General features: G+C 52.1%; 1 protein-coding gene across 2 annotated transcripts in view; it reads right to left on the bottom strand.

Annotated features, from left to right (window-relative positions):
- Window positions 1-2,304: 2,304 nt before the first annotated feature.
- MRM1 (mitochondrial rRNA methyltransferase 1) overlaps window positions 2,305-23,795 on the bottom strand; it is a 30,939-nt gene continuing 9,448 nt past the window's right edge. Inside the window, exons 5-6 of one of the 2 annotated variants that reach the window (XM_070562406.1) lie at window positions 3,560-3,638; window positions 2,305-2,490 (exon numbers count right to left, since the gene is read on the bottom strand). In XM_070562406.1, the coding sequence (XP_070418507.1) occupies window positions 2,418-2,490; window positions 3,560-3,638 (152 nt within the window). In that variant the 3' untranslated portion in view covers window positions 2,305-2,417. Of the gene's footprint in view, window positions 2,491-3,559; window positions 3,639-12,348; window positions 13,304-23,795 lie in introns of those variants that run through there. The other variant, XM_070562407.1, reaches the window with a different exon arrangement.

The raw sequence follows: 23,795 nt of genomic DNA, 5'->3' as shown, positions 1-23,795 counted from the left end.
TCCCATAAAGCCACAAGTATCATAAAAAGTATAATAAAATTGAGAAAAGCTATTAAGTTATAAATACAACCAATGCACGCAACATCACTCAGTCGGGGAGGAAGTCGCTATAAAATAAAGTCATTCCACAAGTGACTAAATCTCTTAATTCACAAGGCACACGCTCCCTTTACAGTGCCCAACCCCGTCTTCCCTGCCAGGAGTTTGCGTAACAGGAACTTTCCGTGGCAGGGAACGGTGAGTGGGGAGACAAAGAAAGAGACCAAAATGATGGAGAGAGAGAGAGAACCGAGGGAGGTGGCCAGGAAGACCTGGGTGGAGGCCTGGGAGGTAGGAAGCGCTGCGGCGTCCGCACTGTGCGGTCGCGCCGTCTCTAGACCCAAATCACCCACTAGCTACTTTGCGAAGCAGCCAAGGTGAAAGGAGATGAAAAGGAAGAAAGAAACAGCACAGGAGGGAAGTTTGTAGCTGCTGTTTTGGTTGGTGGGCTCCGTCCGGGGTGGGTAGGGGGCCGCGATCTCACCCATCCTCCCGGCTCGGCCCTCCTCGAAAGCCAGCGAGGTGGCCGGGTTCGCCCGAGACTGGCGCACCCAGTCTCCCCCATGCCTCCCCCGGCGCCCACTCCCCCGGGAGCGTTTTCCCCCGGGCGTCCCCCAGCCGAGAGCCACCCCCGCGCTATGAATATTCATAGCTGTAATTAGAGAGCTCGCCCGGCGCCCATTACGGTTATTGTGCGTCCAATAAAAACAAACACACTAATGAGCAGCTTTAATGCGGGGCGGGCGGCGCGGGTGGGGCGGGCCGGAGCGCTACTCTGGCGGCCCAGGAGGGAGAGGAAGTGGGGCTGGGGAGGAAAAGGAGCGATCCTCGAGAGGGGGCAAGAGGAGAGGGAGAGGGGAAGCAAAGGAGACCAAGGGGCGAGGCTCGAGGGCCGAGACTCCCCGGCAGCGGAGGGCGTTGATGGAGGGTGTCTAGGGGGCCCCTCAAGGGACCTCGTGACCGGCAGGGGGATACGAGGGCTGGTTTCACGCTGGCAGAAAGAACGGGACACTCAAGTTCGGGGAGAGGGGCTGGACATGGAGCAGGAGCTCCTGAAACACCGGTGAGCCTGGGTACACAGGCCCCACCTCAGGTTGGGATGCTGTCGGCGTGGATACGCCCCGGACCCAGCCCGGTTGGACCCGTGGCTCCAAAAGACCTTGCATTTTCAAAGATTTTTGCGGATAACCCACAGCCAAGGACGCCCCAGGCCTGGCCCTACTCCTGGGAAGGGTGAGAAGGAAAGCCAGGGGTGCTCTGGGGCGCTGGTCCGGGACAGGGTGGTGTAGGAGGCGGGCTGCAGAGGGGAGGAGATGGCAATGGGGTCCAGGGAAGGAAGGCAGGCTGGGGCCAAGGACAGGGGTCAGGTGACAAGACAGGATGTAGAAAAGGGAGGGAGTTAAGTCAACCCAGAGAACTACTGGGTGCCAGAAACTACTTCAGTGAAAAAGGCGGAGGGGTGGAGGGCAGAGCCGGTGGAATCTGCGGGCCACCCAGTGATGCTCCAGGCATCCCTGAAGGTCACAAGATCGCACCCACTTTGCCAGCTGAGAAAACTGAGGTTAAGATGTCCACAGTCATTCTCCTGCAAGTAGGTTAGCCTGGATGTGTGAGACTCCAAAGTGCGTGGGCCTGCAGGCCTGCTCGGTTTATCTGGGGTGCTATGAAAGGGGTAGATCCCCAGGGAGTCTGGGTGGCTGAACGCAGCTGGGGCCCAGGAGCGGCTTCTCACCAAGGGACTGCCAGGAGCGTCTGAGGCCTGCTCTTCAGGAACATAGGAGTGAGGGTGAGCAGCACAATACTCTGATCTCTAGTTAGCTCGGGTGCCCACCTCACCTGGACCTGCTGCACACAGTAAGTGCTGCATTAAGGTTTGTTTCAAGGGATGAAAAGAAGAAAGAGACTGGATGGAGGGCACTTGATGTGGGAAGATGGGAGAGTGAAGGAAAGATCTAGAAGGAAGATGGGGATGAGGCCTAGGGCAGTTTTTCAAGTTTAGTAAAATCAGATTAAAATACGGATTTCTTATGTTCATTCATACAGAATTTTACGTACAGAATTTTCATAGCATTATTCACGATAGCCAAAAAGTGGAAACAACCCAAATGTCTACCAAATGGTGAATGGGTAAGCAAAGGTGGCATATCTGTACAGTGGAATATTACTGAGCAATAAAAAGGAATGAAGTACTGACACCTGCTTCAACATGGATGAACCTTGAAAACATCATGCTAAGTGAAAGAAGCCAGTCACAAAAGGACCACATATGATATGATTCCATTTATATGAAATGTCCAAAATAGGGAAATCTGTTAGAGACAGAAAGTAGATTGGTGCTTGCCTTGGGTTGGGGGCATAGGGGAATTTGGCGGTAACAACTAAGGGGTGAGGGATTTCTTCTGGGGGTAATGAAGATGTTCTAAAATTGATTGTAGTGATGGTTGCACAACTCTGTAAATAAAAGCCATTGACTTGTACACTTCATATGGATGAATTGTATGGTACATGAATTATACCTCAATAAAGCTGTTAACAAAACATTATGCTAAGTAAAAGAAGCCAGACTCAAAAGATCATCCAGAATAGGCAAATGTATAGAGACAGAAAGTAGATTCGAGGTGGCCTAGAGCTGGGGGGTGGGGAGGGGATTATCTGTAAACAGATACTAGGGATCTTATTGGGATGATAGAAATGTTCTATAACTGGGTTGTGGTGATGGTTGCACAACTCAATAAATTTACCAAAAGCTCATTGAATAGTGTATTTTAAAAGGGTGAATTTTATGGTATATGAATTATACCTCAATAAAGTTGTTTTTTAAAAACACATTTTTGGGGGCCAGCGCCATGGCTGAGTGGTTAAGTTCCTGAGCTCTGCTTCGGGAGCCCAGAGTTTCACGGGTTCAGATCCTGGCCACAGACAAGCCACCACTCATCAGGCCACGTTGAGGTGGTGTCCCACATGCCACAACGAGAAGGACTCACAACTAAATAAAATATACAACCATATACTGGGGGGATTTGGGGAGAAAAAGCAGAAAAAAAAAAGATTGGCAACATTGTTAGCTCAGATGCCAAAAAAAAAAAAAATCACACATTTTGCTGGATCCTACCCCCAGAGCTTCTGATTCATAGGCCTGGGATGGCTGGAGAATGTGAGTTTCCACCAAGTACCCTGTTGATGCTGATGCTGCTGGCCAGGGGACCACACTGGGAGAACGATTGGTCTACAGAGGTGAAAGGCCAAGGCCAAGAAGAGGGGAGGGTTCTTTTTAAAAAAAAAAAAAAAAAAAGGAAAGAAAGAAAGATTTTGGGCACCAGCTCTCCGCAGCTACCCACCCCTCCCGTGTAACCCTAGCGGATAACCGGGAGGGGCTGTAATGAGCGGCAGGGAGCCGGATCTCTGGGAGCCTGGTAGACATTCTTCCGCAGCAGACAGCAGAGTTAATTTCAAGGCAGCCTCTCCACCATCAACCGAAATTGGCAGCGTAAATAGGAACCGCTGTTTATTTGCCACTTACCTCTGTCTTGTTCCGCTTAAATACTGAGGGAAAACCGGAGCCATTAGGGTCAGAAGAAAATTACAAACACGCAGCGTCGCTGTGGGTGGATGAAAATGATATTAGAGATTGGGCGGGGTTGGGGGGGCGCAGAAAAAATAAATAGAGGAAGGAAAGAGGGAGGGTGGGGAGAGGACGGAAAACTGCCTTGCACCAACAGAGCATGAAATAAAATAAAATTAAATAAAGATCTGTTTGGTGGGTGGGGAATCTTCGTCCCAGGAAATATGGGTGGAGTTTGGGGGAGGGGAGAGTTCTGGAGTTGTTTGTAAAGCGAGACCAGGGAGAATGTAAATTCTGATTTCTGTTTTCTGGCTTGATTAGCACAGTTCGGACTGATTCTTTTTCTCCGGGTCACCAGGAAAGGGGCCCAGGGAGGGGATAAAAGCCAAAAGCAACCATCGCCCCCACCTCGGGCTATTTCCCCCACCTCTGTGGTTTTAGCGTTTCCCTCCTCCTGGGGGCTTCACACCCAGAGGCGGCCCCTTCTTCCGCACCTGCCCCCACCCCCAGCAGCATTAATTGGAGGCAAGAAGAGTACCACATTTATTACCTCCCCTCCTGCTCCACACTAAATCTTGTGGCAATGCTTCTAAAAGTCAATAAAACGAGAAGGAAGATGCGATAAAATTAAGGTGGAAAGAGATGGGGAGAGGAAATGGGAATCTTCTTTTTAATTTAGCTTTAATTTTAATTTTTTGTCACCTCTCCGAACAGCCTGCATGCTGCCGTGGTGGAGGGGGAGCTGAGGGAGGGGCTGGCCAGCTTTTGAAGGCCTAGAGGAAGCTGCACACTGGGCTGGGTCTTGGGGGACCAGGTCTTGGGGGAACCACAGCTGGGAGCAGGCACAGATGTGGGGGGGGCGGTGCCTGTCAAAATCCTACTCACCCAGAAGGAGGCACTCCCTTCTTTGTGCTCCCAGAGCACACTGTCTAGACCTAAGGGCTTACTGCAGCTGATTTTGCACTCCCCGAGACCAGGAACTGTGTCTTAGTCATCTTAGTCAACTCTTTGACACTCACCAGGAGCAGTAGCAGTAATGATGATGACGATGATGATAGCTAATAGTTACTGAGCACTGCCTATGTTCCAGGCATTGTTCTAAGTGCACATTACAGTTACTATTTCATTTTATCCCTCTGATCAACACTATGAGATGGGTACCATTATGATAGCTCCATTTTATAGATGAGGACATTGAGGACAGAGAGGTAAAGCGCCTTGCCCATGGTCACAGAGCTTGTAGGTAGTGGGAGTGTTATACATGAAACAGATAGTGGATAATTCTCATTTATCGAGTGGATGAATAGATGAGTGAATGAAAATTGCACAAGAATGCTAACAAAGTGACAAGTATGCAAGTGCCAGAGGTCCCGTGGCACCCCTGCCACTCAGCCCGTGAATGCTGGGGGGGGTGCCAAGCAATGCAGAGGTAGAAGAACTGGCCTCAGAGCTCTGTGGAGCCGAGGCTTCTTGGTGTTGGTCAGGCCAAAGTTCGCTGTTGTGCGGTTTCTTTCCCATTTTTAGGAACAGTGAAATAACATTCAATTCCTCATCTCCATCAAACCAGGTGTTTTCTCCACAGTGGCCCAACCATGGGACAGAGGGCCTGTGGCTCCAGTTTTAACCTTCTTCCCAAGAACAGGGCCCCCGAGGCAGCAGCATTATTGACCCTCCCTCCCATGGCACCAGCCAGGTGTCCAGAAGGTGACAGCAGAGCCCAGCTTGGCCTATCAGAGGAACCTGGAGTTCAGAACTGGAAGCCCTAAGGGTACGAGAGACTGCCGAGTGCAGGTCCGCAATTTACCTTTGAGCAAAATCAGTCCCAAAGAGAGGATGGACTTCCCTCTGGTCACACAGTTGGTCCCCTCCCCAGCCCTGAGGTTTGCTCTGTCTTTTCCAGTTGATGGGAGCCCCCAAATCAATATTCTTCAACTTCTCTAGAGGGCTTGTGTCTCAGGCCTTGGGGATAGCCCTCCAGGAGGCGGTCAAGAGGTTGGGGCTATTTCCTCTACATACAGGTGGGGAAACTGAGCTTCAGAGGGTTCAGAATGTCTCCAGGACCACGTGGTAAGTCCCCATCCCAGCATTGCCTTCCTGTAACCCTGGAGACCCCCAGCCTCTCCAACTGGAGGAGGCAGGAAAGATGGGCTTCTTTTCTGATGGGCTCCCTCTTGCCCAAAACCTTGTTCCCCTCATTAAAAAAGCATATCCTCAAAGACTATAGAATGGCATGGAGAAGTGCACATGAAGCCTTTGTAAGTTTAAACAACAAAAAAAAGCAAGTTACCAAATACCATGCAGAATATTATCCTAATTATGTTTTCTTTTAAATATAGTTTATGGCTATATCCATGGACACATAGAAGAAACAACTAGAAGGATATACACCAAAATATTTATAGTGGTTTTTGTTTCTTTCCTTAATATTTCTGTATTTTCCAAATTTTCTGCTGCAAATGTGTCCTTTTATAATTGTATAAAAGGAATTATAAATGAATTTTACAATTCTGCTTTATTAGGTTCAATTTTTAAAATACTGATACCCAGCTAACTTGCTGGCTCTGTGGTGTCATAAGCAGCAGCCAAGAATAGTTCACATGTGAGTGAGTATGTGTGTGTGTTTGTGTGTGTGTGTGTGTGTGTTGGGGGGTCCCAACTCCCCCACCCTCTCCTGGTGACTGCTGTTCATCATAACCAGGACAATTAACCATCCCCTTATTATTCACACGTCATGATTACTAATCACCCTTATTAATATCCATGCTTTGCAAAACCAGGAGGCAGCTTGGCTCGGATGCTTGGAACTCTGCAGGCATCCAGTCCTGACCCCAGGCCCATCCCTTCCTGCTCTATGCCTTCACCTTCCCCTGGATTGGCAGCTCTGCCCCTTCCTCGTCTCTCCACAGTGACCGATGCCCCCTGCTTCCCTCCTGTGCCAGCTCATAAGAGCCTCATGCCCCCAGAGGGCCATCTAAGTTCCCACCCACTCACCACCTGAACCACCAATCTCCTTTGCACTGGAGCGGAAATAAGGGTTTCTTCCTGTAGTTGATCCCTTTTTTCAAGTCACTCACTTTGTTCATAAAATGTGTACTTTACCCCAAACAGATATGTTATGGCTAAAGACTGAACTTTATGGTTATACCGTCTAACCATGCTCAGGCTCTAATGTTATCTGCCTTGGGAAATGCACTAGCAGCTCTATGTTAAGCTAGCTACTGATAACATTGGCCATTTGGCTAATGTTAAATTCCCTGGCCAGCATTTGATGCAGATTTAGACTCTGGGTCACTTCAGCTCTTGGTTTTTGATGTGGTGATGGCTCTGAGTAATGCTGAGATGAGCCGTGCTCTGCATTGGTGAAGGGGGTCCAGGCTGGGCCACGCGTGCACACAGAGTTGACGCTGCACCAATATGCTGGCCCCCAGAGGGGTCCTTACAACTTCCTGTGGGTGGAGGTAAATCCAAATCCACCATGAGAGGTGGCTTCCCTCCAGCTCTGCAGTGACCATGGACCAGGTCCAGATACCAAGCACCGACCGCCTCCCCGACCCTGGCTGAGAGGCAGAGCCCCGGGGCGCCACTGCTGAACCTACTCATGGAACATATTGGGGATGAAGAAGACAATGGAAGTGACTTGAAGAAAATACTCACAGCAATTGCATTGGTTACCGTAAGAAATGAGACATCCCTCAGGTACTCAACAATGCAGGAGTGACCAAACAAAGTGTGACTCATCAACATGATGGGACGCCACATGCATTCAAATGACAGGACAGTGGGCTCTGCCATCCTGAAAATTTTTGTGTGAGTGGATGTTAGGTAAAAGCAGGAATCCCAGAGGAAGTGCGGGAGGGCATACTGCCTGGGGAAACAGTCTTGCACCAGCACGGGGAAGAATTGGGTTCAAATCCTCTCTGGCTATTAACACTCTCCATGAGCCTCCGTCCTGCCATTGGTAAAAGGAGATCGACATCCTGGCTTCCAGTGTCATTTGTGGGAGGGCTCTCTCAGGTCACAGTGCTCAGGACCTTTCAGGTATTCTGTAACAAAAATGCCCCTAAAGGCAATAAAAGTCCAGAAAGGACTGATCAGAATGTGAACGTTTAGAAAATAAAGTTCCTTAGATCGTTTTTGGAGTAAGTCCACTTAAGAAAAAAGACGGGACATGATTCAAGAAGAGGTGCTCTGGGGCTTTGAAGATTGCCCCGCGGAGGACTGGTGCCCACCGAGGACCAGCTGGGCTCTGGAAGAACGCAGGGAGAAAGAAAGCTGGGCTCTGCACCCACCCCAAGCCCCCAAAGAGGACCAAAGCCACACTCAGTAACTGAGCACTAGAAATCCCAAGCTCAGTCTAAAATGAGAAGGAATAAAAATCACCTCCACCCCGTGCAGCTCCCAGGAGCACAGAGGAGCCCAGAGAGTGCCCTGGAAGAGAGAGGGGAGAGAGAGAGAGAAGCAGAGAAGCAGCGATGGCGAGAGACAGGGAGACAGAGCCTGGGCAGGGAGGGAAAGGGAGCAAGGGTCTCCTCCTTCAGCCCGTGTTTGCCTCGCGCCTGCTGCCACAGGGACGGGCTCTGCCCGCCTGCTCCAAGAACAAGAAAAATAAAATCGGCAGCTCTGCTGGCTAGCCGCAGCTGCCTCCTCCTCTCCCTCTGCCTCCTTCTCCTCTTGCCCTCTCTCTCTCCCCCTCCTTCTTCCACCTCTACTGCCCAAACACCATCTCCTTCCATTTGAGGAATGAAGAGGATTGTGAGCCAGATTTAATGTAAATCACTTCACATGAGTATTTCTGGCAGAGCACAGGATCCCCGCCTCCATGTGCATCTGCCCTCAGGGACCCAAGGACGAAACATGGCCCTGGACACCTCCAACACAAGGCCCTCCCTCCTTACTAACCGAGGACAGTTTGGGGACCACCTGTCCCTCACCAATCTTCCTCCTACACCACCTTCCTTCTCCGAGGAGAAGGAAGGGGGTTAAGGACACAGTGTGAAGCTGAGGGAGAGGAGGAGGAAGAAAGGCAAGGGATGTCCTTTAGGGGACACTTTCCTTCACTGTTGTTTTGTAAGCCTGTCATTCTGGAGGGGAAGGAAAAAGGAGGTGGCCCCCCTTGAGAGAGCAGAGCAGATGCAGGGATTTGAAAGAAGGTTTTAGTAAGTATCCAAATAATTCAGCCTCCTACTCTCTTCCCAATGCATTCCACTCTTGCTTTAATAATCCAGGAATTTGGGAGGACTTCCTTTCAATTTCATCTCACTTCACTTTTGCCCTAGTTTCCTGGATGTGTCCCCAGCTTTTTCACCTGCAGGCCTCTGACCATGCCATTTCCTCCACCGGCCCTCCTTTTCCCTTCCCCACCGAGCAGTCAGTGGAGCCACCCGAGAAACAAACGTAGTCTACGGGCCCTCCCTCTTTCACGAGGCCTTCTTCGGATCTCCTGGCCAGAAGAGCTCTTTTTCTTCTCTGCTATCCTGGAAAGGAAATAAACTCTGGGATCTTCTGCTCACACCCTGTCACCCAACTGGATGGCATCTTGCTCATTCCCCTTGATGCCATTCACCCAATCAATCAATCAATGAACTGAGAAAAGCAGCTGGGATGGGGGAATGGAAGGCCATAAAATTGCCTAAATCCCAGTTAACTGATCCTATGACGAAGCCTGGATTCACAGTCTGAGGCACCCCACACAGGTTATCCCATGAAAGTTGCATATCCACCCTACAGAGTAAGTCCTATTACCATCCCATCTTGCCGGGGACACCCCAGCTAGTAAGGGACTGGAACACAGGCTGGCTGACCCCACTACCCATGCTCTTCCTACTGTACCACACTGCCTCCTACAGCTCTTTTCTGGGGAAGAGGGAGCTTAGAAATGGGTTTATGGCTGCCCCTGCTCCCAATCCTAATTTTCCCAGATGGGAGATTGCTCTCTCCGTTCTTTGCTTCTTCAGCCCTGGTCCAGGCTGAACCCTGGCCAGCTCCACCACTCGGCCAGCTGGTTGGGCAGGTGGGGTGGGTGGGGGTTGGGAAACCCCAGGTGCTAATGAACACTCACGGAGGTGACCAGGCACCTTCTCATCAGCACAAGGAACTGGGAGGCGCAGACCCAGAAACCTCTGAGACAGAGCCCCACTGTGTTATCCTTCCCTGAGTGGTTCTGTGGCATGGCAGCAGGCGTTAGGCCTGGAGGGAGAGGTTGGTGGGGAAAGGCAAGGTTCCTAGGGAAGAGGATGCTCATAGAGGGGAGAGAGGACCCCCTGACCTCGCAGACAGCCCTGTTGACAGTTGGGGCAAGGAGAAGGGTTGATCCCCACTCAATCTCTGAGATTTATTTGCTGACTTCCCCAGGCCTTTGGAGGAATGCTGCAATTCTCAGCCTGGCCTTCATTTCCACCCCTCTGCCAGCACCTCTGTTCCAGCCCCAAGGCTCCAGGAACAGAAGTCCTGACATGAAGTGCCAGGGCACCTCACGTCCATTTAAAGGCTTACCTGGGCTCAAGCGGCCTGCAGGATAGACAGAGCACAAATGCCGGGGTCTTTAAGACACATACACACACACACACACACAATTTAAATTGACCCTTCCCCATGTATTACCTTAATCGGCTTAAATCTCACAACAGGGTCCTGTGACGTGGGCAGGGCAGAAGTTATGAGCCTATTTCTTAGATGACGATCCCAAGGTTCAAGGAAGGTGAGCAATCTACTCAAGGTCACATTCCCCAGAGCTGGTGATCACAATAATACTGATAAAACCCACAGCAGTTCACAGTCATGCAGAGCCAGGACTGTCCACGCATCTAACATTCACAACAGTCCCCTGAGGGAGACGTTATTATCCCCATTTTACAGATGATGAAGCAGGAACCTAGAGATGTTAGGTGATTTGGGGAAGCCACTTGGAGTCAAGCTCCAAGCAGCCTGACTCCATGGACCCTCCCCCAGGGTGGGGACCTTGTATGTCTGAGTCTCCTTAACCCACAGCACCTATAACAGTGCCTGGCCCAAATAAGGTGCTCACTAAACATTTTCAGTATGTTTGTTGACTGAATAAGTCTGCCCTCACTGCCCTTGCCCTCAACACAGTCCTCCCAGACTCTTCCTGCCCTTCTCTCTCCTTGCTCCTTGCACGTCTCCAGCCAACCACTGATACTTCTCCCCTGGGAGCTCAGTGTAACAGACCCCCCAGGCCCTGGGAAGTCAATTCACTGCCTCACTCCCCACACCTACCAGCCTCAGGGATTTGTGGTTTGTCCCAGTGGTTACCCCTTGCCTCAGTTTCCCCACCTGTAGCAGATATAAAGGAAGTAGCAAGCAGACTGCTGGAAAAGAGGTCCTAGGGCAAGTCTGCCCCTCTACTTCCTTCCCCCAAAGGGGTCCTGGGGACCCCACAGAGCCACACATCTGCAGAGGGGGGCCTGCAAGGGGTGAGACACAGGACAGCTACACGGAGTAGTCAGGCCCAGCTCCAAGGTATGCATCTAAACAGGAAAACTGCCCAAAGCTGAGGGCAGGGTCTCTCGGGGCTGGTCCCGAGGGTGAGGGTTTGAAGGCCCTTTTGGAACACTGCCAACTCCAGCTGCCTGCACCCCCAGGTGTTAAGCAGTCACCAGCACTGAGAACCTGCTGGGCCTGCAGGCAAGGACGAGATGCAAGATGCCACTTCTGCAAACTGACGGAACAAAGGAGATGCCGCAGGCAGGGCATACCAAGTGCCCGTGTGCATGATCGTCTCCTCGAAGCTTCCCAACAACTCTGAGCGTTCTCCCCATCCCACAAAGAATGAAGCAGGGGTCTGAGCGACTTGCCCATGGTCACGTGGCTGGGACACAGCTAAACGGACAAGAACCTGAGGCCTCTGGGGCCTGTGCCTGCATCTTGCCCTTAGAGCAAAGCTGTTCTCTGCCCAGCATCTCCCAGGGCTTCCTTCAATATTGGCTAGAGGCATTACACATACTGCACCCCCACCCCCCCAGCCTCTTGCTGCCCCGGGGTCCAAGGGCAGGTAAGGTGGGCAAGCCCCACCTCAGGCAGGCCCTGGGTTTAGAACTCTGGCTTTAGTGGTCAATGACAGGACAGCCTTCCTGATGGCCTCACCTAGCTCAGGGTCACCCACACACCGTTGGGCTGCTCTGCCCTCACCTCACCTCACCCCTACGCAGCCCCTCTGGTCTCTCTGTCCCCTCAGTGCTACCATTTCTGTCCCTACCGTTTGGGGCCCCATGAATGACCAGGAGTCACGCATGGAAGAACAGTGCCCCTGACCCCCAGCCTGGCTTCTGCCGTCTCCACTGCTCCCTCACCTATTCTCGCCCCAGGTGTCAGGTCCAGTGGGACCAGCTTCCCCCTCAACGTCACTACTGCCCACCCAGCCCTCTGGCCACTGCACAGCCAGCCGCTCAAAGGATTGACCAATATCAGAGCGCCACCTAGTGCGCCCAGTGGGCACCCCAGCCCCTGCCCGGCCCTGGCACGTCCATTCACTTTGTCTGAGGCAGGGCCTCTCTCGGGGGTAGGGGGTGAAGACGAGGAAGGATCTCCAGCCTGGGACTCATACTTATGAATCCAGACTGCTGACATTACGTCCAGATGACACTATTCCTCCAGTCACAGAGAAACCCTAGAGTCCAGTGAGGACGGTCCCCTCACAGAGTGAAAGCTTTGCCTGGTCACAGAACACGGCCTGGAGGGGGCTGACTTAACAATTATTCGTAAGGCTTAAAATGAGCTTTCAAATAGCCTGGTCACGTTGCATTATTTTGTGTTCATTGACGAAAGCAAACTTCCCAAATTAGCCACAATTTTGGTAATCTCTCTTTGGCAAGTTTCCATTTTAACCAGAGCCTCAGATAATCAACAGTGTCTGAGGCAACATCAGACTTCCACAAGGCCTCACCCCTGCGTCCGGAGCCTGTGCTCCAAGGCTTATTCAGCCTGTTTAGTGGTTTTCTCTCTTTCTCTCCATCCTTGACGGGCAGGCAGCCTGATAAAGTCAAATGAGAGCTGAGCGTGGGTAGGGAGATCAGGCATCTGGGTTTGAATCCTGGCTCCACACCAGCCGTGTGACCTTGAAAAATGCCCCCAAGCTTTCTGAGCTTTACTTTTCTCATCAGTGAAATGGGGTTGTAACAAGCATCCTGTGAGATAACAATCATAATGTGCTCAGCAAATTGTCAGCCGCTTCCTGGAGGCTCAGTAACAGCCAGTCTCGTCTTCCTTGTCCCCTTCAGGGCTTCTGTGCTGGAGTCTGCTTCCACAGCACCTTGGGCTGGGTCTCCATCGTTTTCTTGGTCTCAGAGCACTGGTCACATTGCATCTTGCATGTCTGTTTTCTGTGGCTACATCCGTCTCCTCTTGCCCACCTTCACCCCCAACTCAGAGTCTCCTGGAAGCTTTGTTCCTCTCTTCTTCCCAGGAAGCCCAGCCTCGTGCCCAGCCAACCATGTGCGTGTGTCGGCCAGAGGCCGAACTGAATGTTCCCAGGCCAAGTGGCCACACCGTTAAGAGAGCCCGTAACGTTTCCTCTCTCAGAGCCTCAGTCTTCTCCCCTGTAAAGTGGTGTTGAAGACCACTTAAAGTTGTGACAGGGATTAAAAAGAGGATATTTTTGAAGACACTTGTAAGGGGGTAACAGAGCAGACCCTCAATATGTAGAATTTATTATTCCTCTGGCTTGGGAGGCCCAGTGGGTATTCAAAGCTGTGTGGAAGGAAGATAGGACTAGCAGTATTATCTCAATCATGCAACTTCAACAACGACATCAGGGCAAGGAGGCAGAAGGCAAGATAGGGAGGGTGGGAGATGGTTAAAATTGGCAAAAATGAAAACCCAGTCAGGGTCTCCTCAACAATTTACTGAAGAGGAAGGCATCCCACAAGCCAGGGGTGCCTGGGTGGGGATGGGGAACAGGCCAAGCAGGGTGGGGGATGAGGGGGCAAACAGCCTCTTTATTAACACAATTATTTTATTTGCTGAAAGGTAATCATCCTAAGTGAGGTCAACAGTGCTGGCACCAGAAGACCCTGCAGGCGGCTGGCCCGTGTTGCCATGGCGACAGAGCCCGGATCGCTTCCAGCAGCTGCAAGGGCTGGAGGCTCCTGAGAAAGGAGCTCCCAGATCTCTCTTCTTCTCCCAGAGAAGGGCTGAATAGGCCTGCAGGTGTTTGTGTTGCCTCCCCATCCCACCCCCAGCTTCAAGTGACAGACCAAGATTTCCAGGTGGAATGTCCCCACCCAGGTCCATTCCATCCTAGGGGAGAGGAGTCTCTGCGTCCATCATCTCATTTCATCCCACAATAACGCTGCAGAGAAGGGACTGAGCATCACCTGACCATTTCATAGAAAGCTGCAACTCAGAGGGGCTACTGACCTGTCCATAGACACACAGCACTTAAGCCTTTGTGGACTGGAGTCTGAAGTCTGAGGCACCATTTGCAGTTGCCTCAGAGCCAGGGGCTGTGACCATGACGAGAAGGGATTAGACCAGGGTCTTTTTTGTTTGTTTGTTTGAGGAAGATTAGCTCTGAGCTAACTACTGCCAATCCTCCTCTTTTTGCTGAGGAAGACTGGCCCTGAGCTAAGATCCATGCCCATCTTCCTCTACTTTATACGTGGGACACCTACCACAGCATGGCTTTTGCCAAGCGGTGCCATGTCTGCACCCGGGATCCGAACAAGCGAACCCCGGGCTGCCAAGAAGCGGAATGTGCAAGCTTAACTGCTGTATCACCAGGCCATCCCCTAGACCAGGGTCTTGAATGATCAGAAAAACCGGTGTAGAGGAAAAGTTGCTCACCTGGAAGTGAGGGAAGCCTGGGTTTGAGTCCGAACACCCTCCCTCACAGGCCACATGACCCTCACAAATATGCTCTGAGCCTCGATTTATCCAACGCATTCTGCACCCATGACTTGGCAGTCTCTGCAAGATTAAGCAATAACCAAGGCATGGCTCCCCATCTGTAAAATGGGCCAACAAAGCCTTGCCCTGGGGACTCAGGACGTCAACGGTGACTGGTAAACTTGCAGCAGGGTACAAATGTAAGAACTAGTTCTGTAGTTTTCATCCATAAAAGGTGTTAGCCTTGCAGAGAAGGAAACAAAAGATGCTCTGACCTCAAATCCTCCAGCCCTGAGTTCCAGGAGACAGCATCGCAGAGGCAGGCCCAAAGGTGGGTGCAGCCAATGCTGGGCTCCACTTTGCTTGTGCCTGCAGCGTCTATCGCCCTCTGGCGGAGGAGTCTGACAGCCACAAGGGACAACTATGCACCCAGAGGGAGTTCAGATGGGGGTGGGGAGGGGATGACAAGCGCATGTGGGAGCACCAGGGCAGGCAGATGGGGGTGGTGAGACTCAGGCTGGGTCTCGCGGAAGGTGGACATGGGGATGGGAGCGGGAGGGAAGGCATTTCAGGAAGCAGAAATTGCCCCAGTAAAGCCTTCAGACTCCAGGCACTGAGGGAGTTTGGAGACGAGGGCGTTAAAGCGGGGGAGGTGGCAGGGAGGTGGGTAGAGCAAAGGGACTTCAAGAGGCCCAAGAGGAAGGAGGAACCAGACTGGGGCAGACCGTGGATAGCTTCGACAGGGAGGCTAAGAAGTCTGTGCTTTATCCTGGAGGCAATGGGGAGCCATTGAAGGTTTCTGAACAGGGACAGAATGTGATCTGATTTGTATTTAGATGTATTGTTTGGAAAGGGAGTGGAGGCAAGAAAGCTATTGGAGCCACCTCCTCCCATTAACAATAGGAACACCTCGAGGCCTGGCTGAAGACCTTACAAGCCCTTACAAGGCCTCAAGCTGTGTGGTTTCCCTGCCTGAAGGCAGGTGGTGAGGAGGGTGAAGCTCTGGGCTCTGGTCCCCACCCCAGCCTCCTTCCAGTCAGGGCCCTAGCACTGATTTAAAAGGTACGCCAGAGCCCTGGAAGGTGAAGGGGTCGAATAGACGGCTGGAGGGGAGGAGGAGGGGGTGTGGGGAGGGAACCCCATTTACTAAAGGCCTGTTCAACTCCAAGCCCTTCACTGAGGTCCTGGTGTCCCTGGGGCAAGTGCCCTGAAGTAATTATCCCCGTTCCATATGAAGGAAACCAAGACTTGACATGGTTAGGAACAGCCCGGGATCCCCAAGGCTGGGACACAAGCCTAGGTGGGTCTGACCTCAAAGCTCCCAGCAAGGCAAGCAGGAAGAGAAACAGGCCTCAAGGAAGCAATGCCCCCTCCTCCCAGGAGGAGGACTCCTCTGGCTCAGATACCATGGGGAGGCATTCTGGAGGGCCCTGCCCCGCTCCCGCACCCCCTGCCAGAGTCCTCTTGACCAGCCACATCCAGGTCCTGGCCTCCTATGACACACGCACTCATGCTTCGAGGGTTCTGGTGTACCAAGACACTACATTCACAAGGAAGCAGTTCGTCTAACTTCCCATTTTAGATTCCCAAACTCATCTGAGGCTGCCAATCAGACTCTTCGTCCTGTGCCAGTGACACTGAGCAAACGCAGGAGATGCTGGGGGCGCCGCTCAGGATGGGGTCCATGCGCATGGCTGGCAGACCCCACCAGCCCTGGGGGACCCGAGGGGAAACGCGAAGTCAGGAGATCTTCTGAGGAAAGGGTGGGTGGTGGAGGGGAGAGTTCTTGAGGGGTCACCTGCTCTTGGCTAACCACACAGAGACCCCTCCCAGGGTGGGCTCCTGAAGGGGGACAAGGGCAGCAGGCCTGAGGGAGGCTTGGGACAGGAGACAGAATCAGACACAGGGAGAGACAGAGAGGAAGGGAATGGGTCTTGTCTCACGGCTGGGCCTGGCAGCAGGGCCAAGGTGCTGGCCACACTCCAGCAGGTAATAGCGCCCGCCAGCTCAGGCTAAACTTTAATCAATGGAGCTAAGGCTCGGCCACAGTCAGCAGCAAGGAAGATTAGCAGAGACCTGGGCTGGGGGCAGTGGGGAGGCCATCTCTGGTCAGAGCAGGAGTTTCAGCGCCCCTTCCCAAAGGCGTGGAGGGTGGAGCCAGATTGAACTACACCAACAGTGAGGGAACACATCAGACCCACTGAGGCTTAGCTAGACCTTAAAACTCAGGCTCCAATCCTCTCTCCCCCAGTCCTGGAGGGCCTCAAGTGAGACACCAAGAAGAACTTACCAACCACTGAGACCCCAGGATGCCTGAGCAGGGGTGGCTTAAGGTGTTCCCGCCATCCTCAGGTGGGGAGCGGGTCTCAGCATAGGAGCTGTGGTGCCCCTGTTCTCCCCTTCAGGCCAGGCTGTGCAGAGGGATGAACCGAATGGATCACACCCACCCCCCAAGTGCTCTGGAGAGAGGGTGGAAAGTAGGAGATGAGGAGCAGTATCAGCTGTCCAGCATAACTTATTAGCATCTAGGCGAGATTAATCAAGCCCAGAAACCTCGAGCAGACCCCTAATTAGTTGCTGGTGATAACTATATTTGTCATGCTCTCCAATTATTCCACTGTAAATTTCAGAGTTTAATTGCACCTTGTTCTTCATTGAAGTGTCACTGTTTGCACACGCTCCCCTAATTCTTTAGCAAATTTGACAAAATTCAGCATTAAATATAGATTATCTTTAGATTTCCATAATTAACACAACCAAACTGTCTCGGGCCTAAATATTTCTCCCAGTGCCATAAATCTGGGCTGTCCCCGGAACCCAGAGAGCAGCTCCCGGCTCCCTGACAGAGGCCGTGGGGAGAACACGCATGCACATCCGTGAACTTGCATGACACACCTGTGCAGGGCTGGGGCAGTGGGTAGCAGGTGAGGCTTCATTGAGGGCACACACCCAGGGACCATCCCACCCCCAAATGTGTAGGAGGCCCATTGTCAAGGCTGCTCCCTGGGGCATCTCAGCCTTGTCCCAGGACTTAGAAGACCAACCCAGCACCACTGACTGACCTCTGGCCCTGGCGGGTGGGATAGAGGCAAGCCACTTCACCCTGTGAAGCCCAAAGGGCCCCGGTTTGTGACTTTTTCCCCATTAAAGCTGAGCTTGATGTTTAACATTACACTAGGAACAGGGCCCAGGCAGACAGGAATGTCCTCAGTGCCACACTCCCTTCCCGGGCACCCTCACTGCCCAATCTTCTCTCTTAACTCACTTTGTCCAGACTCACCAGGTGAATCATGTCCATTCAACTCTAAACACACCCATCCGGGGCTCTTAGGTCAGACTGGAGGTGGGGGGAGGAATTCAAGCCCCCTAACATCTTTTCCACCCGCCCCCCAAAACCCCAACTCTAACACCCAACAAAGTCAGCAAGATGTCTCACTTCCAAGATGACAAAAGGGCAGCAGGAGTGTGTGGGAGAGGGCAGAGAAGTCTGTGGGCCCTCCAGAGCCCACCTAGCCCTTGGCCCCAGGGAAGAGAACCTATCGGGTTTATCCCAAGTCAAGCCCCTTCCCCAGGCTGGCTATTTCATGGGTAGCAGAGCGTCCAGAATTCAACTGCAAGCCAAGACCCCATCCTGCACTGCATGCATGCAAATACACACACACACACACATACAGAGACAAACAGACATAGGTGCACAGAGACACACCACTGACACCCATGGACACACACACCCACCTCTGCCCAAGCCCTGTAGGAAGATAGGGGTGACCAGACAGGGAAATACTCACTCCCAGAAATCAGTGGCATATCCAGAGTCTTGCCACACTGGAGGGCCACAGTGGGCCAGGGGCTCCGGCAGGCAGCTCCCCCAGCCCTCTGGCCCTCCATGCCGCCTCCCAACCCGGCAGCCCTCTATTTCCCTGGTGAAGCTTTGGTACTGGTTGAGGAACTGAAGGTGGGAGCAGGCAGTAATATTGAGAAGCCTCAAAGTGTATTCGCAACAAATTTGGAGGAAAATCAATGGCCTTTAATGAGGTTTGATTTTCCTCCACGATGGGCTGGGCTGGCGGTTATGTGGGGGATCTCTGGGTGCAACGTGCACCAGATGACGTGGGGCACAGGTTGCAGCGCTGGGAGGGACTGGGCAAGCAGGACTGAGGAAGCTCCAGGGCCAGCAGCCGCAAGGACAGGCAGAGACAGAGGACCAACAGAGAAGGTATCAGGCCGCCATGCAGCCCCACTGCCAGGCCCAGAGAGGACCCCCGGGCAGGCTTGGATGTCTGCCATGGCTGAGGTGGGTTCTGGATCCAGGAGTCTGGGGTCCCAGCCCTCAGAAGGAATGAGGTCCACCCAGGTCAGAGGGGCCGGCCAGGGCCAAGAACAATGGGAAGTGGTCACTGGAGGGGAGGCAGGTGCAGCCCACTCAGGGTTATTGGCTTCAGAAGGTGGTGAGAGACAATTATCAGTAGGTTAACTCTGATCACGGCAGTTTACTGAGCACCTGCCAGGCTCTGGGCCCCTGTTGTTGTCATTCTGCAGAAAACCCTGCAAGGGAGGTGATGGCCCCTTGCTCAGAAGAGGAAATGAGGATCAGAGAAGTTAAAGAAATTGCCCAAAGCCACCCAGCCGGTGAGTGCCGTAGGCAGCACCTGAACCAAGGTCTGTCAGACTCTTAAGTCTGTTTCCTGCATTCTGCTCACAAGCAGCAACTGGCAGGGGATGAAGGAGCAATATCCTCATCTCTTTTCCCTTCTTCCAGCCAGGGCTCCAAGATCCTTGGGCCATATGGGTCAGAGCCTGGTTTCCCGCTCCAGGATGACAGGAACTCATGAAATCTCCTCCACAGCTTGACCCCAAATCACAAGACTTCCCCAGGCACAGGGGAGGGGGATACTTGTCAGCGCAATCCTGGCCACCCAACCCCACAGGCTGAAGCTTTGAGCTCCCTCCTTCCTTACTGAATCACAGATAGGATCAGAAGCCATCAACCCAACCTTACTATCCTCTGCCTGAAGCCTCTGTGCAACATCCTACCTGAGTGGCCATCTGAGTACTTGCACTCCTCCAGTGACGGGGAGATCACTACCTCTAAAGTACCCCATTTAACTTCTAGAATCCTGTTAGACTGAGCTTCTATCTGCCTCCCTGAACCTCTCATTGGTCCCAATCCTGCCCTCTGGGTCACTGCTCTGCCCTATGAAAGCCCCTCTGTAATTTGAATGCCATGGCCACTGTCCCCTCACCTCACCCCTCACCACCTGGGGGCTTCTATTCTCCTGGCTAAAAACTTCCTCATCCCCTCAACTGTTGCAAATTGTCCTCCCCTGTTCCATCCCACCCACCCAAAGGTGTCAGCAGAATTGGTGACAGCAGAGAGGAATGGTTAAAAGCAACCATCTTGGATGGACTTAGCAATGATTTCTCGGAGTTCATACTAAAAGCACAGCAACAAAAGAAAAAAATAGATAAATGAGACTACATCAAATTTAAAACTATGCATCAGAGGACACAATCAACAGAGTGAAAAGGCAACCTACAGAACAGGAGAAGGTATTTGCAGATCATTACCTGATGAGGGGTTAATATCCAAAATATATAAAGAATCCCCACAACTCAACAACCAAAATAACCCAATTAAAAATTGGGAAAAGGACTTAAACAAACAAATGAAAAGATGCTCAAGATCACTAATCATTAGAGAAACGCAAATCAAACCCACAATGAGATATCACCTTGCACCCATTAGGATGGCTACTATCAAAAAAACAGAAAATAACAAGTGTTGGTGGGGATGTGGAGAAACTGGAACCCTTGTGCACTGCTGGTGGGATTGTAAACTGGTGCACTATGGAAAACAGTATGGCGGTTCCTCACAAAATTAAAAATAGAACCACCACATGATCCAGCAATCCCACTTCTAGGCATATATCCAAAAGAATGGAAAACAGGATCTCAAAGAGATATTTGCCCATCCATGTTCATTGCAGGATTATTCACAAGTGCCAAGAGACGGAAGCAACCCAAGTGTCCATCAACAGATGAGTGGATAAACAAAACGTGGTGCATACATACCGTGGAATATTATTCAGCCTTAAAAAGGAAGGAAATCTCGTCACATGCTACATGAAGACATAACTTTGAAGACATTATGCTAAATGAAATAGGCCGGTCATAAAGAGACAAACGCTATTTGATTCTACTTACGTGAGCATCTAAAGTTGTCAAATTCACAGGAACAGAAAATATAATGGTGGCTGTCAGGGACTGGGGGAGAGTAACGGGGAGTTGTTGTTTAATGGGTACAGTTTCAGTTCCATAGGATGGAAGAGAGCTGCAGATCTGTTGCACGACAAGGTGAATATACTTAACCACCGAACTATACGCTTAAAATGGCTAAGGTGGTAACCCAAAAAGAAGGAAAAAGAAACAATTTTGGAGTCAGACAGAACTGGGTTTGAGGCCCAACTCTGCTGTTTCCTAGCTGCGCAACCTGGGCAAGTTGCCAAATGCCTCTGTGCCTCAGTCTCCCCAACTCTACAACTGGGAAGGATAGATTTGAACTCACAGGGTTGCTGTGAGCCTTATCGCATTGACAAAGCAGGTGAAGGACTTGGGACTTGGTCACCGTTGGTGTGAAATGGCAGGCACACTTGGAGCAGCAGAACCATGTTCTGGAAGTTCCCCTGGTGTGGAAGCTGCTCAGGTCTCTGGGATTGGAGTCGGGGCAGCTGTCAGCCCTGGACTGAGCGTCCACTCCCAGCACAGCCCCCACCCCATTCCCCCTCCCACCCATCCCCTGCCCTTCCTTATTCCTCACCTCACTCCAGCCAAGCTGGCCTGGAGCATGCCCCTGCCAGATCTTTGCACTGACTTGAAGTTTCCGCGGTCCAGAATGCTCCCAAATGGCTCTCTCCTTCACTTTCTTCAGGTCTCTGCTTATAGGTCTTTTCCCTGAGGCCTATCCCTAACTGCACTATTTAAAATGGCACCTTCTGCCAACCCCTGCACTTCCATCCCCCTTTCCCTACTCCATTTCTTGCATAAAACACTATATAATTTTACTTACTGATGTTTGCTGACTTGCTCACTGCTGCATCTCCAGCTGGCACATAGTAGGTGTTCAATAAATACTTGCTAAATGACAGCGTGAGTTTCAGAGACCCTCTGTCCCACCCTCTACTCACTTCCTAGTGGCGGGGTCTGCAGCTTTAAGGACTCCCACTCTTCCCCTACGGCCTCAGGCTCCCGAACTGCCACTCCATCCAGCCTGGGCACCAATCCTGTCCATCAATACCCCCCTCCAGCAGCCACACTTGGACGCTCACCCCAATCAATAACCAGCGGCTGCCATCGATCAGCCCCCAGGGTATCAGACACAGCCCCAGAAAGGGAGCAGCAACAGGGAGGCAGACAGGACGAAGATCATCAGAAAACAGAGGCAGAGCTGAGAGGGAGAGGAGGTGGCAGACCCCAAGCTACGAAGGGCAGAGAGGCAGACACAGAGGGAGGCCCCCAAGAAGGAGAGAAGGAAGAGGCAGGCAAGGAAGAGTTCCTGAAGGCCAACCCGTGCCAAAGGCGTCTTCTCTCAAGCCCCAGCATAATTCTGGGAGAAAGTGGTTACTGGTGCCATCTTACAGGGAGGTAACAAAGCTGAGAGCTTAAGAAACTGGACCAAGGCCTCAGCCTTTAAATTTGGGAGCAGAATCAGGATTTAAACCAAAGGCTGTGTGTCTCTGGGACTCAAAGTCCTTTGCTGCATCCCACAGTAGCCCTGAGCTATCACTTCTGACCTCCCAGCCTGGGTGGGGAGCAGGGGGAGGGACCTCCCACCCCCCCTTCACTGGGATGCCCCACTTGGAGCTTGTCAAGATGGTTCAGGAGTGGGGGAGTGGGGAGACGGGTGGGGATATTCCACAGCGCGTGGAGGGGGAGCGGTTGGTGTGATGGGGGTCGGGGGCAGGGTGGCTGTGTGCAGATTTGGCCTTTCCTCCTCGGCAGCAGGCCTCCTGGCTGATGCTTGGGCTGGAAGTTCTCTCCTTCCAACCCCAGCTCCCTCCCCTCCTTCCCAAACCCTTCCGATTGCCACAGAATGACCTTGGGCAAGTTACTCAACCCCTCTGAGACTCAGTTTCCTATCTCTAAACCAAAGGTAGTAACAGTGCTTACCCCAAAGCATCACAAGAATTAAATGAGACAAGGCGTGTAAAATCATTAGCACATGGTAAGTACATGATAAATGTTAGTGCCGTCATCATCCTCACCACCCTGCTCCAAGCACACAGCTTCCAGGTCCCATGCCCACCGCATGAGGCTGTGGTAAGTATGTGTGTGGGTCTTGGGGCTCTGATTTAAACAAGATCAGCACCCTGCAGTGCCTGATCCACGGCTCCAGGTATGGGAGGGGCATCTGTGCAGGTCTGGATGCAGATGGGTCTCAGCAGGGCTGAGAGGTCTACACAGCACCCCCTCAGCCCTCGATTAACTCCTTTGTTTCAGACAATCAAGAGCAGCTGTGGCTGGGGGATCATTTGCGTCTTGCCTCCTCTGAAAGTGGAAGGTCAGGGCCAGCAGGAAATGTGCTGAGAGATTTGCCCCTACAACCCACTATAGGGAAGAGGGAGAGGCAGTTAGTCTGCAACCTCAGGACCCATCACTTGTTCATTCATCCTTTTTAAACACCCAGGAGGTGCCTGGCGCTGTGCTGGGACCTGGGAATATAAAACGAGCCCAGCTCACTCCTGCCCTGATGGTCTAAAGCAGGATGGGGGTTCCTGGAGAGTGGGAGGGGCTTCCATGCCTGCAGAGGCCTGTGAGGGCCAAGAGGCAGTTGTAGGGGGGGCGGGGGAGGCCCGTAAGACTACTTGCAAGAAGAGACCAAGCCTCCCCTCTTACTTCCTCCCTCATTTGCTGACTTCTGTCTTGATTTCTTCTTCCTAAAGGAAACTGTTCAGCCCATTGACATTTTTTTGAGGTTGAAGATAAACCATGAAAGGTGCCACTTTTCTTGGAGTCTCCCTTCTGACACCCACAAACCTCAGCAAAAAAGCCGGGAGCCCGAGGGGGAGGGGGCTCAGAGGTGGAAGGAGAAAGCAGACGGGGCCAAGTTCAGCCCCTCCTCCCTGGCCCACCGCAGCTGGTGAAGGGTGTCCTCTGAAATGGAGTATTGTGACAGAGGGCACTGCGGGGGCGAAGGACAGGCATTTCCATAAGAATCTTTCTTGGAGTGGAGTGGAGGGGAACCTTGTTTAGAAGCAGCCTTCGCGGAGTGAGGTATAAATCTCTTGGTCCTCATTCAGTGACTGGCCCCACTCCTTTTCCCAGTCTGGGCAAGAAACTGGGACAATTAACTAGGACA

Source organism: Equus przewalskii, chromosome 10 (genome assembly GCF_037783145.1).
Source record: "Equus przewalskii isolate Varuska chromosome 10, EquPr2, whole genome shotgun sequence".
Classification (NCBI taxonomy): Eukaryota; Metazoa; Chordata; class Mammalia; order Perissodactyla; family Equidae; genus Equus; species Equus przewalskii.
The sequence above is the reverse complement of the archived record's forward strand: the minus strand, read 5'-3'. Positions and strand labels throughout refer to the sequence as shown.